This window comes from Artemia sp. Qi Xiang Cuo, chromosome 21 (assembly GCF_049724085.1).
Source record: "Artemia sp. Qi Xiang Cuo chromosome 21, ASM4972408v1, whole genome shotgun sequence".
NCBI classification, from domain to species: Eukaryota; Metazoa; Arthropoda; class Branchiopoda; order Anostraca; family Artemiidae; genus Artemia; species Artemia sp. Qi Xiang Cuo.
In genome coordinates, this window is record NC_142814.1 from 45,065,911 (window position 1) to 45,079,930 (window position 14,020).

A 14,020-nucleotide genomic window follows, 5' to 3' on the forward strand; every position below is an offset into this window, starting at 1 on the left:
AATACAGCAAGGGCATTAACAAACGAATGGCAATAAGGGTGTTAATAATGGAGCTAACTGGTGGCATTTACTGCGGAGGTGCTAGATGGTGTTGACTGTTTTATTTCTTGAGTGGCGAAGCTTAGTTTCATTACTTATCGGTAGGTCAAACTCTTTGACTTATTCTGTGTCTGAGTTGTTGATAGCAATAGACTTACTAGTGTCCAATTGCTAAATGGAACTTGTCGACCTTCTCAATTAAAACGCCATTTTTTCAGCGGCATGGCATATTTTTGCTGAATTATAAGTTAATCGGACTAATGATGCTTTTTGACCACTAAAGTCCCTGTGTCAGCCCTACAGAGTATTGCTACAGCGAGGTTCGATCTCTGCATCCCCAATAACGAAGCTAAGGTCAAACCCGCTGCGCCACCACAGGAAAGGTGAATTATATTTTTGAAGGTCACAAATCCTGAATTTTAATAAAGAAACAAGAATTTTTACAATGAACTAAATATTTGTATTTTTTACAAACTAATAAAAAAATGTTACCAATATATGGAAACCATGTAAGATCTACTATTTTAGAAATTAACTTTTATAAACCTCCTATGAACCTCCTTGAGCTTCATACGCTGTAAGTACAAGTTTTACAATAGTTTTCAGTCAGGTCCTTCGAGTTCCCCAAAACCCCCCTGCACAACATACGAGAGAATTTTGTGAAGACAGCATGGAAGAATTCCATGCTGTCTTCCATTATTTCCAAAAAGAAGGAATAAATTAGAAGTTTTCTTATATCAGGGCCCGTAGAAAACTCCCCCTTTTAGCTTGGCATCCAACAGCTTAGAGAACTTGACGTACATATATCTAAAACAAACTCTCTTGGTAGTGAAATGTAAAAGCGCTTTACAAGCCCCAATTTAATATGAAGAGGTGGTAATAGCACTTCCTCTGGTCGGTTTTCTCGCCTAGTATTAAACTGTCTTAAAGAGGCCAGTCAGTTTTAGTCCAGTGCAGCTGTGTTGCTCTACAATCTCATAAACAAAGAAAGGAGGATATTTTGTAAAACCTCCCTCCTGACCCAACAAAATGGTTATTATTTTAAAGTCACCACAGACCGTCCACTGATGCTCTTGATATCTGATTTTCTAAAAAATTGAAGCCAAGTCATTATATAGTTGCGTAACGTTTTGAAAAAAAGGGCACTAAGTCACTTTCCCGAAAATGAGTTAAACATATGGTCCGAAAAAGCTCGAAGAGATTTATCGACTAGTCTATTCAAAGTGGTTTTATCTTTAATTCTTACCGAGTAATAAATTGTTCCAAAAGGGCGTAACAAAGAGCGCAAGTCTCATATCTTCTAAGTAACGAAAAATTCAGCAACTTGGACATTCCCAGTGAATTCAAATCAGAAAGTTAACTAGGAATAATTTTTTAAAATTCCTTAAATTCAGATAGGTGAGAGATTTTTTTTTTTTAGTCTTTTTTATTTTCATTTTGCTCTCCTGTAAAATAAGGTAAAGTCAACTTAGGCCCTTTTTGCAAGTCGCCGTGGAGTTTCCTTTCAAATGAACCGATTATCACATAGGACGAGATACAAGTATATTACCATTAACAATATTGGCCATCATTACCATCAACATTATATTACCATCAACAATGGTAATGATATATATTACCATTAACAAGTATATTAATATACCATTAACAACATGGAACAATATTGCTTTGAGGCTGGTTTTAGACGAGTCAAAAAATATACTCCATTCTGAGGAATCATATTTTATTTCAAAGATTTTCATAAGCCCCTAAATATTATTACAATAAGCCAGATGACCTTCTTTGGAGAAAACTGAATAAATTTTCTCTCTTAATTTCTGTACCACATAAGTGAGGTCCTAGATAATAGTGAATTTTTGTGTTTTAGTATTGATCCTAGTAATTCAGATGCATCTTTGGAAACGCCTAAATTTGGCCTTTCCAGATTTCTATCAGTGTTAAGGGGGGCCTTTAAGATAGTAAGGGGAGCTGGTTGCCCTACGATTCCTCTTGGACCATTTTCTTCAACATACCCTGAAAGTTTCAACTTAATACCTCTAGCCGTTCCTTAAGTATTGCTGTTCCTCCCTTTTTAAAACCATCATGCATATAGTGTCATTTCATGAAATTATGGTCCTAGACCAAAATCTCTTACTAGGTGATTCAAAAAGCACCAAAAACTACATACTGAGCTACCCAATTGCCGAGGACGTAATACCTAACGGTTACGCATTCGTTCCTGAAACGTCATTTAGTTCATACAAGTAAAGGTTCATCAGACTGGAAAGTGGACGAGACCCAATTTTTTTTTTGAACATGGCTTTGATGGCTTTTTAAACTTACTTGGAGAAAAAAGTTCAAATTCATCTTAGACAAAAAATCTAAAGTTGGTTCGTTCTGGCTCGCTCAAGATACCATCGAAATTGGAATCGAAATGTGGCTGTGGAACGTATTTCAGAACTATCCGACACTGGACGAATTCTCGAGTCAAGATAGGGACGGATATTTTCAGTTTATTTTTTGCATTAAGTACTTCCATAGCAACTGAACAGAAATAGCAATAAGTTGAGTGCTTTTTCTGTTCGCGCCATAGCACAGGAATGCCAAGACAAAAGGATTTTTTCTTACCCTTAAACCCTAAAAGAAGACATTCCTCGCATCTTCTATACACCTTATGTGGAGTCCATGGTTTATATTGACCTCCTAATTTAATTTTGAAATAGGCCTTTAATTGTTTTTCACAAACTTACTTATATTTCTTTGTTGTTTTTTTACTGTGTATTTACCACACACATAACAGAAGTTGTCTGGCGAAATAACACAATCTCTGTAAGCCATATTCTAGAGTTAAATAATAATAAGAGCATTGATTGATTGAATATCGAATATAAACTGATTGTGCAGCAGAAGGAAGGCAAAATGCTGTACTTATTTAACAAGTTGAAACATGTTTCAACTTGAACAAAAGATTGTTTAAATATATTTTCGTCCTTGTACCCCATATAACTATGTTCTATATCTCGTCAGTAAAATTAGTCGCTATCAGCTTTCAATCTGTTAGATTTGTATGTATTTAATAGTCTTCACCTTAGTTTTAAGGCCATTTTTAAATATTTAAACATAATAACATATTCTAAGTTAATAAGTATTTCTACACTAACGACGTGATACGTCATTATTTAAAAGTGGCGTCATTTTAAAAATTGATGAGATGACATTTGTTTTTATCAACTTAAAATCAATCAGAAAATGTACAAATATCCCATGCAAGTTTTTAGTTGCAGATCTAATTATAATCAGTGACAAGAACCTCATCTTGAACGTATCATTCCCATTCCCATCCCCACCGTTCCCATTGCCATTCCCACCGTTCAGAGTACTGAACAGCTAAAGCAAGAATTCAACAGCAAGAGTATCATTAATGGACTGGAATTAGAAGGTTTAGTAACGCTACTACACTACTATTACTCCTGACACATAAATGAAGCACAAAGTCACCTAAGGCTAGCATCACTGAGCAAGCTCCTCCTTCACTCAAATCTACTCAAAACTTCTCTCTTTACCTCCTCCACAAAGTGTCAATTTCCTTTAAATACTTTATTATGACCTACTCCCACCCCATTCAAAACAGGTCTGCTTTCCTTGTGCCCCAGATAAATGACCAAGGAGGTCAAGCTTTGACGATTAATTATCATCGACCTGTAAAGTGTAGAGTAGTCCTCTGAAGACTTCTTTCATTAGAGGCCTGAAAAGTGGGAACCAGCAAGATTTTTTGTACGACTTTTTGTCGTGGTTGCAGCGGTAGTTCCAACCAAGTAAAAAACGAACCACGGCCCATAGTAACAAAAATTAAATAGCCCAACACGTTAAAAAAAATTGCCATTTCTAGCTAATTCAGGAATGGTAACCATTATCAAGTTAGTCTTAGAAGTAGTTAATGCTCTAATACAATAATTTAATAATAATCTTATATATACTAGCCTTATTATGTATAACTATATATTAATTATAATTATATATTATGTGTAATGATAAATTAAAGTAGTGGTAGTAACTTAATAAGAAGTCAGTCAAATGAGGACATACAACTATCCTGAGACAATTCCTCTTTAAAACATCTGATATAACTTCTTCAGTTTTTCAAAGCGCAAACGCTAGAGGTATTGCTTTTTTTTCGTTTCTTTGCAGGATTTCTAGATGGCTGAACATTTCTTAGATGTCTATGTGTTAAATTGAAGTTAGCACGATTACTATTAGTTATACGACCATCTTTTCTATACGATGAGGTCGACGAAAAAAGAGCAAAAAACACATAGAGGCCCTATCGTTCTTTATTTAGCACCCCCTATCCAGGGGCACTTGAAAACAAATTGTGAAAAGTACAAAAGATCTAAACTCGAACTAGTTAGCAGTGACAAAAAACACAAATAAAAGTATGTAAAGACGACAACTGGGGCTATGGCCAGTAAATGAAACCGAAGAAAAACAACAAAAATCAAACGAATATTTGGCCCGTATCTAACAAGGCGTCTTCAGCGTAGAAAAACAACAACAAAAAAATAATTAAAACTAAAAAATATATGTAAAACTAAAATAGACTAACCTAAATATATAATATACGCATGTTAAGTAATATACAAAGTTTAGTAATTGTGTATTATATATTTGAAGTTACTCATAAAGAAAGAAAAACGAGCAAAAATGGGGTTTTTAAAGGCCAAATGAAAATACTGACAAAAAAAAAGCGAATATTCAAGGTCTTCATGGAAGACCTTGAAGAAAGGGCTATTATGCAAAGTTTTTGTAAACCTGAATTTTGGGTTCGTTTTAAAGATGATATTTTTATTTGTGGGAGCATGGTGACGAGTCTCTGGGTTCTTATCTTCACTTGCTCAATTCCTTGGATCCAAAACTTAAATTTACTCAGGAATCAGAGGTAGAGAGGTGTCTTCCTTTCTTAGATGTTCTGGTGCACCGAAATGATACATGTTACGAGTATGGTGTCTATAGAAGACCCACACATAGTGACCGTTACTTAAATTATTCCTCTAATCACTCTCCTTCTTTGTAAAGAGGAGTTGTCACTTCTCTAGTTGTCTCAAAGAGCGTCTGCGAGGAATGCAATTATTAAAATCAGGGATCAGATGACATAGCTCTCAAACTCATTCAATGCTGTTACGTTTTGGTTTGAGTGAATGAATGTTTTTCTTTTATTTCTCAGTTATTCGCTAGTATCCGTCGATGGCGGTTCAATTTGAATTTCTTTGCAAATCACGGGTATTGGTGAATGAATCACTTTTATGGTTGTTAGGTATCTGGTTTTAATTCTTACAATTTTTGGCTTTTATTGAATTTTATTCATCTTTTAATTTTTTGGCTTTTTTCCACATTCACATTGACTTTCCACGTTTTATTTGTTGGTTTGTTCTTCGGCACTATTAAATTTTTTTTGTTTAACGCTGAAGAAGAGAGGCGTTTATTCCCTCAAAATATTCGCTTTGTTTTGTCAGTATTTTCATTTGGCCTTTAAAAACCCCATTTTCGCTCGTTTTTATTTCTCTGTGTTATGTCAGGCCAATGTTGTTTAAGAAATTATCTTTTAGTTAGTATTTTTTAGTTTTATTTTTCTACGCTGAAGACGCCTTGTTAGATACGGGCGAAATATTCGTTCGATTTTTGTTGTTTTTCTTCGTTTTCATTTACTGCCCATAGACCCGTTTGTCGTCTTTATATCCACTTCTTTGTGTTTTTTTTTGTGAAAAGTACCCTGATGTATTCTAGTCCCTGAATACATTATTCCTAATTACCTTTCGGGATGCTGAAGGGCAGAAACAAGAATCTCAACAACAAGGGCAGCTGCCACCATGGACACGCCAGGCCGGGTCACTGTACACTGCTGATCCAGAGTTCTACCCCGAAGAGACTGTAAAATAAGATTCAGTATCAGCTTCTAGAAGCAGGGTTTTTCTCTCTTTTTTTCATTCTTTTGAAATAAAAGCCATTCAGTAAAATCAATTAGGTCCAAGGCCGTACCCAGGATTTTTTTTCGGGGGGGGGGGGATTACATAAAAAACCTCAAAAAACGCATACACTTTTTTTTTATCCATTTTTGTTACCTTTTTACAAGTCAAACAAACATTTGGAGGGGGGGGGGTTCAAACCCCCCTAACGCCCCTTCTGGGTACGGCCTTCATTAGGTCCACAAATGAGCTTTCTATTTTTATTCTTTTAGCAAAGAATACTTTTAGCAAAGTTACATACATTGTTACAATGTTACAATACAACTAAGAGTAATTAAACAAAGTTAAAAATCGTCTTTTTCGGCCAATCATCTAGAGTCAAACAAAAAGCAGGTAGTCCCCGAATGGGGTGGGAGACAGTCACAAGGAAGGACTTAAGGGGAATTGGAACTTCTTGGGAGGGTATAAAGAGGGAGGCTTTGAATTCGGGTGGAGGAGGAGCATGCGCAACTGTGTTGGCCTCAAGCGACTTGATGCCAAAGTGAGTTGTTAAAAATAGCAGTAGTAATTAATTCTAATAAATAAGTGCTGTAATCAAGTTAGCATTAATATATAAGTTATCTCCTTACGAAAAAGAGACTGGAGCATACAGTTCAATATCAATTCTTTAATAGTCCAGGAAATTTGTGCAAAAAAAGGGTCAACCTCAAACAGATTGCTGTACAAATGATTATTTCACTACCCGACCAAAAAATATGTGCTGATTCCGAATCCGAAGAGTTTGCCGCTCTAGCTCTTTCACAAATTTGAGTTTTTTTTAGGTTGAATTTGAGGTTGAGGCAAAAACTGTTGATTGAGTAAATACCAGTAAATGTGATTAGATATCATTTCTACAGTCTTTTTTTCGCTGATGAACATGAAACTAAATGTTTTAAGTCAAAAGAATTGTTGGCAAGAACTTCAGCATGACTTGTGAAAACAATCTTCTACAACAACCGTCACATCATTTCGTTTTCAGTTTTTACTTGATTCGTTTATGCTTCTCGCTCCTACTTCAGTCGCAACAACTTTATCGTCCGCTTCGAGTATTTCTTTCTTACAGATTAAACAAATCATCATTCTAGACTAGAATTGGTCATCTAAAAATTGAAGGACTTAGATTGAAATTGGCTGGCAGAATCCTCAGAGAAAAGGGGAAAATATTAGTCAATCAAAGAAAATATTAAGTATTTGACACGCGAAATCTTATCCTGCCCCGGGACAATCGAAGTTTTAGGTAAAATCGAATTCTTGAACCTCAAATCTACCTCTGTATCTGCCGCAAACCTTTAACAGCATCAGTTAGAAAGTAGAATTTTCAGACAAAGAATCGAAGCCGCGAAAATCCTTCGAAACTCGTGGACGATGATGATTTTCGAAAAATTTTAATTTTTATGTACCTCAAATTTGCCTCAGAGACTACCTCACCCTCTCTATCCGCAATCCAAGCTGCTGTAATGTTCTGATGTATGTAGGGGTGTTAAATCAAACCCCTAAACCACTTCACTAAATTCGGAATTGTCTTTTCAGGACGGCATTCTTTACATTAAAAACCCTCACCTGACCTGAAACCTCAACCTCACCTGAAAAAACTCAAATGTGTGAAAGAGCTAGAGCAGTAAACTTTTCGGATTTGGAATCAGCACATAAATAATTTCTTAGACCACACTGCTTTTCCATTTACGAAAAATTAAGCAAGAAAAACGGGTTTTAATTTTTATAAAGCAGTGAATACAATACTTCAAAACTCGCTTTATAAAAATTAAAACCCGTTTTTCTTGCTTAATTTTTCGTAAATCAGCACATGATTTTTAGTCTGGTAGTGAAAGAATCATTTTTATAGCAATTTGTTTGAGGTCAAACCGCATTTTACTAGACTATAAGAGCAATGTTTTTTTTTCTTATTTCTTTTAAATAGCATGGTTCCTTTCGGAACCCAAATACACAAGGTCAACATTTAAAACATAATAATTATTTGAAAAAATTATGATATTAGATTTGCATGTTACTAAATGTAGAAATACTGTCAAAGAATAATTAGGTAAAATATTAAAAATTTAATATTCAAGTAATAAAGTCAAACATATCCACTGTTCTATCGCACAAAAAAAAAAACAATGAAAGACAAAACTAAGTCTCTTTAAAAGCGTAATTTTTTTCAAATATGAACCCCTCAGAAGTCATATTAATTAGGTGAATTTCTGCTGAATTTTTAAGTTGTTCTTTTGGTTAGATTTAGCCTTTAAGCAGTTGACTTACTATTAGCCTTGAATGTTTTTAGAAACAAGGATAATCCCTAAGAATAATTTAAATTAATTAACACAACTAAAAATACCCAGCGTTCACTGAAAATAAATCACTGAATAATTAATTATCTATTTCAATTTGGACTTGCTTCCATTATTTCTTCCTTTACTTTTATTAGAAACCTTTAAGAAACCAAACCAAGTAAGTTCACTTTTTTAGTGTCAAGGCTTTGATTTACTGAACACTTTATAATACGCTAATTATACTAACATAGCCAAATTTTTTAATAGTTCTACCGACTGGGAAGCGAAAAGCTAACTTCACGGCCTTTTTGCTTCCCTCCGCTTGCTCCCGCCTCCTGACCAGCAAAAAGTGCCTGAGGATACCTCCCTGTGCTCGCTAAGGTCTGTGGCATGGACATTAAACCCTTAAACGCATTTCATCGTTACGTCAAATTTCCGGTTTCATGTTATTAGAGTAGATTGTATGGATTTTTACAGCTTAAGTTCTACCTATAGTAACCAAAACATTTCGCTGCCTTTTTGCTTCCCTCCGCTTGCTCCCGCCTCCTGACCAGCAAAAATTGCCTGAGGTTACCTCCCTGTGCTCGCTAAGGTCTGTGGCATGGACATTAAACCCTTAAGCGCATTCCAGCGTGACGTCAAATTTCCGGTTTCATGTTATTAGAGTAGATTGTATGGATTTTTAAAGCTTAAGTTCTGCCAATAGTAAACATTTTAGAATACTAAAAAAGAAACAAAAACAAACATCAAGTGAAGAAGAATTGCCTCTTGAAGGTGGTTCAGGAATGGTAACTGTTATTTCCGGTAGTCTTAAGAGTGAAAGTTAATTGCCAAAACAAAAGGGGTGACTGGCAGATGAATAAGCAATGATGTTCTGAGGGTTGGTAGCGTATAGCTCTGAAGCTTCAAACTAGAAATGGATTCCCAAGAAGTCTTGGACAGCAGTATAAGATCGACCTTTTACAACATTTTACTTCAGATTACACTTCGAATAATCACCTTTGCTCTCAACGCCATCATCATTCATAATGTTGATGTCGCTGTTCTTGGTCTCATAAATGTTAGATTGCATCTGTTGTTTTCAACTATCTTGTTTGTCAGCCGCGAAGCATTCAGACGAGTCTGTCAATCTTGCTCAGAAAAAGATGATTGGAGAAAAATAATCAACCTGGTATGGCTGACAGTCACAACTACGATCATATCAGCTTGTGTATTTTCCTGGATTTGGCTGAATCTAGTTTCTTGGCCGGAGGGTGAGTTGGCTGAAAAATACAGGCCCGGGGTCCTTGCCATTTTATTTAGTTGTATTTTGGAGTCTTTCTTTGAGCCTGTCTATGTCTTTTCACAGGCATTTATGTACATAAAATTACGAGTTGTGATAGATTCGTTGGGAATGATACTTCGGGTGCTAGGCATGGCTGTAACCGTTTATTTTGCACCACAGTATGCCGTTGAAGCAGGTTACTTTGGGCAAGTTGGGGTTTCTATTTTATATCTTTGTAGCTTTTGGGGATTCTTCTACTATGAATTTTGGAGAAGAAAAAAGAATGATGAACCAGCATTGCCAATTCAGAGTTTATCAGGATTTTTACCCAACTTTCCAGCTGGTGAGGAAGCCTTAGATTGGCGTCTTGCCAACTTAGTTTGGAGTTTCTTTGTTCAGGGACTAGCAAAGCAAGCCCTAACTGAAGCTGAGAAGTACCTAATGACAATTAAATATTTACTAACGATGGCAGAGCAAGGTGTTTTTGATATCGTCAGTAATCTTGGATTAATCCCTGTTAGAATTTTACTTCTTCCCATTGAAGACGGTGCCTATTCCTATTTTACAAAAATACTCCAGAGAGTCCCTCTGGAACAGCAGGATAGGAAAGCTGTTACTGAAGCTAGCAACAGCCTGTTTCTTCTGTTTCGAGTTATGACCTTACTTGGACTGAGTGTTATTTCATTTGGAGTACCTTTTGCCAAAACAGTTTTGGCTGCATACGGAGGCGAATCGCTTACTAGTGGTATGGCTCCTTTTTGATGCAATTAAATTGTGGGTTGATATTACTTCTTGCTTTGAATGGCGTCACAGAAGGCTACACAACTGCAACTGTCAGTAAAGCTGAATTAGACAAGAACAGCTTTTTCATGATCCTTACGTTTGGTGTATATATATTATTTGCCCTATGTCTTGTTAATTCTAGCCCTGACCTGGTTATAGCAAAAGCAGTAACTCTGATTTTTCGGATTGCCCGAAGTTTTTACCTGATAAACAAGCAATATGAAGGGACTCTCTATTCGCCTTTAAAGGGTTTAGCCCCAAATAAGTGGGAAATATTTGCTTTGATGCTTTCATACGTAGTTTGTTCTGCCTCAGGGTTATTTTCGACAACTTGGACGCACTTGTTTCTTGGCATTCTTAGTTTATGTGGTGTCCTTTCAGTGATTTGTGTGAACGAACCAGAATTACTTGAAATTGTTTGGTCAAAACTCAGTTTTCTTTCTTTGAGCGTCCAGTCTTCACTATCGCACTAACTAGACAAGGTCAACGAGTGTCAACGTCAACGGCAATCGAAGTGTCATACTCTAATCCAAGTTGCTCTCCATCTATTAGAAAGTTTTTATCCTTGCAGTAGAAATGAAAAGTCTAAGTTTTGAAACCTTGAAAGTAAGCTATTCAATAGATAACTCGAACGATAAAAGACGAACTAAACAAAACAAATGTATGGAAACTTATAAAAATAGCCATAGAGCCAACTACCTCCCCCTCAGAACTCAGTCCCCCCACAGAACCCAATTTGCACCCCCCCCCAGCTTAAATTTAAATCTTCAAAAATGTTGTCAAAACTAAGACAACCCTCTATAATTCAAGCATCCACAAAAAGGGGTCAGTTTTCTCAAGTATACTATATGGCTCATTTTTCAGTTTTAACTCTCATTTTCACTTGGTTTGGGAAAATTGACTCCATTTTTCCCCCCGCCCCTCCGGATAATATTATGTTTCAATTTGACTCCACTGCCTGATTTCCAGAAATATCGTCACACTGGTGACGACATTTCTGATGACGACACTATATTGTCGTCACATACTGGTTTTCCTTTACCCGATTCTCTGAAATATCGTCATATTCCTTAAATCTAGCGCAAATGAATAATGAAATACGACCCCTTCCTGTTTTGATTTAAAAAACATTAAATACAAAGAAAACACGCAAACGCTTTAACCAAACAAAAAGAGGAAAGGAAACTCACATTTAACTAAAACTCATTTGTCGTCTTTCTTTTGGTTTTTTATAAAGCGTTTGTGCATTTTCTTTGTTTTTTCATATTTTGTTTAAGCTTGTTTTTTCTTTATATTTTTTTCCGTTTATGGGGGCTTCCAAATATGATGCCAAAATATTCGGACTTACCTTATTAATCTTTAAAGTGAAAATCTTTAAAGTAAAAAAAAAAAAAATAATTGAGAAGTTCCTGTAACGTAAAATACACACTGGAAATTGCCTTCAGCTTTTTTCTTAGCAGGATTACTAAAGACATTAGTAATCCTGCTAAGATGTAGTTTTTGTGAAAAAAAAAATGATTTCATTTTATATACCGTGTTTCATTAATTCCAAAAGTGAGTAGATGTAGCAGTTTACTTTAAAGGCCATGGGACTGTAAATCTCATGAATAGGATTTTTGGCCATGGCGATTCCAATTATGTGATTTTTATTTCCATCCGATCTGATTTCAAAATAATTAATTTTGGGTTACTATTCATCCCGGTTCATCCTTTACTAGGTTGCAGCTACCACTGCAATCACGATTAGATTTGAGAACTCTTGAATGGAACTCTGATGAAACGTAAAAGGCTTTTTATAAAATGTTTACTAATTCATATGAAAATTTTGTTGCTGCTATGTTGAGCTTTTCTATAGCGTAAAATAAACCTCTGTAACGTAAAATTCGTAGCAGAACTAAAATCTCCAAAGTACTGGCGGACAAAATTCTCTCCGTATGACAACATAAAGTAACATAAGGTCTTAAGTTATGCTGGAGTGAAAGGATTTACAGCGTGATGTGAAAGAACTAGTATATCCCACAATCATAGTTCAACGGAACTAAAAGATTTTGAGTAAACTTTATAGCTGGAAATCGAGGTTTTGAGTATTTTGAGTAAAATTCTCAAAACACAAAGGTATAAAATACTCAAAGATTTTGATTATAATTTACAGCTTGAAATCGAGGTTCGAGTAATTTTGAGTTAAATATATTGCTTGAAATCGAGGTTTTTGGTATTTTGAGTAGAATACAAAAAACCCAAAGATTTAAAATAATCAAAATTTTGCGTAAAATGAATTGCTTGAAATCGAGGTTCGAAGTCAGACCTGTTGTTATAGGTTCAAAGACAAAGCTGGAAAGCCAAGGAGACTATGATACATCGAGAGTCCGCTATTATTTCCATATGTTTGTATTGTTTTTTTTTCACACAATACGAATTTTTTTTTTTTTTTAAGAAACACAAAAAAACAACAAAACTAACTCTTTTTAAGCATTCACTAGCTGGGAGTAACCCCCTTAACATGGGAATAAAAATTAAAAAGAGAAGAAAAGAAAGCCAAAAAAAAAAAAAAAAAAAAAATCTGCATTTGCGTGGCTCCTTATCGCAACAATCCTTCCTACCAACACCCCGAAAATATTCCTTCTTCCATCCAACAAAAATTATAAAAAAGAATTAATTTTTTAGGGGGAGGAGGGGGGGGGCACGAGAGCAAATTTTGTCTGCTTACATTTCATATTTCATGTACTTATGCATTACACTCATATGCTTAACTGCACAGAAGGGAGAGGGGTTCCCCTTTAAAAGATTCTTTAAAAAGATCCCCTTGAGGAACCGTAAAAAAATACCCAAACAATTCATCTTTTGATACTCCAGACCCACTACCAGTCAACCCAATAGTCTCTCCACCTAGAAACACTCCTAATATGGAGATGTTTATGGAGTGGTGTGGTTTATGGTTTATGTTTTATGGTTGATGGTTTATGGTTTATGGTTTATGGAACATATTTTTGAAAAACAGTTTCAAACCGACTAGCTCTTGGTATTTCCCTATATTTGTCGAGTTATGAAAAACTAGCACTTTACTGAAAACAAAACACCGACGCAACAATAAAAGAAAATTTTTAAGTAACCTGCAGAAAACTAAAGAATAATTCATAAAGCTCTCAATAGTTTTTTACCAGCCATGAAATTAATAGCTTTTACGACACAACTGTAACTCTCAACAAAACTCAGGAAAGTTTAGTCTTCAGTAAAGCACTAGTTTTTTTTATAATTCTAGAAATATAGGGAATATTTGCGAGCATGTTTTCTTGAAACGGTTTTTAAACGATATCTTGCATATATCATGAAGCAGTAATTTTGTTCGTTTTCAGTTTCAACTTTGCTCTTTACTTTCATAGAATTTTTTAAATTAATTTTTTGTACACTTTTTAAGGTTTTAAAAATATAGACAATAAACCTTATTAAAAGATCTTTTTGACTTTAACATTTTAGGAGAAATGATCATTGCAAATGAATTTGCTCTTAAAAGAGAATGCGCATAAAAAAAATTATTCTGCATAAGATTCAAACTTCTGTTACCATGACCACAAGGCAGAACCATTACCATTAGACTAAAGCATTTTCTTAATGAGAATCATCGATGTACTATTTGCTTTTCAAATCACGCGTTGATTGCATGCTATTTAAAATAATAAGATAATTTA

At 35.1% G+C, this 14,020-nt stretch overlaps 1 protein-coding gene and 1 pseudogene across 2 annotated transcripts in view; one reads left to right on the plus strand and one right to left on the minus strand.

Moving 5' to 3' along the window:
- Positions 1-14,020, minus strand: part of Atg7 (Autophagy-related 7) — a 112,857-nt gene that overhangs the window by 34,088 nt on the left and 64,749 nt on the right. For both annotated transcript variants that reach the window (XM_089106522.1, XM_089106521.1), the window contains exon 10: positions 5,826-5,941. In XM_089106522.1, the coding sequence (XP_088962648.1) occupies positions 5,826-5,941 (116 nt within the window). The remainder of the gene's footprint in view (positions 1-5,825; positions 5,942-14,020) is intronic.
- Positions 9,204-10,908, plus strand: LOC148939615 (man(5)GlcNAc(2)-PP-dolichol translocation protein RFT1-like; annotated as a pseudogene).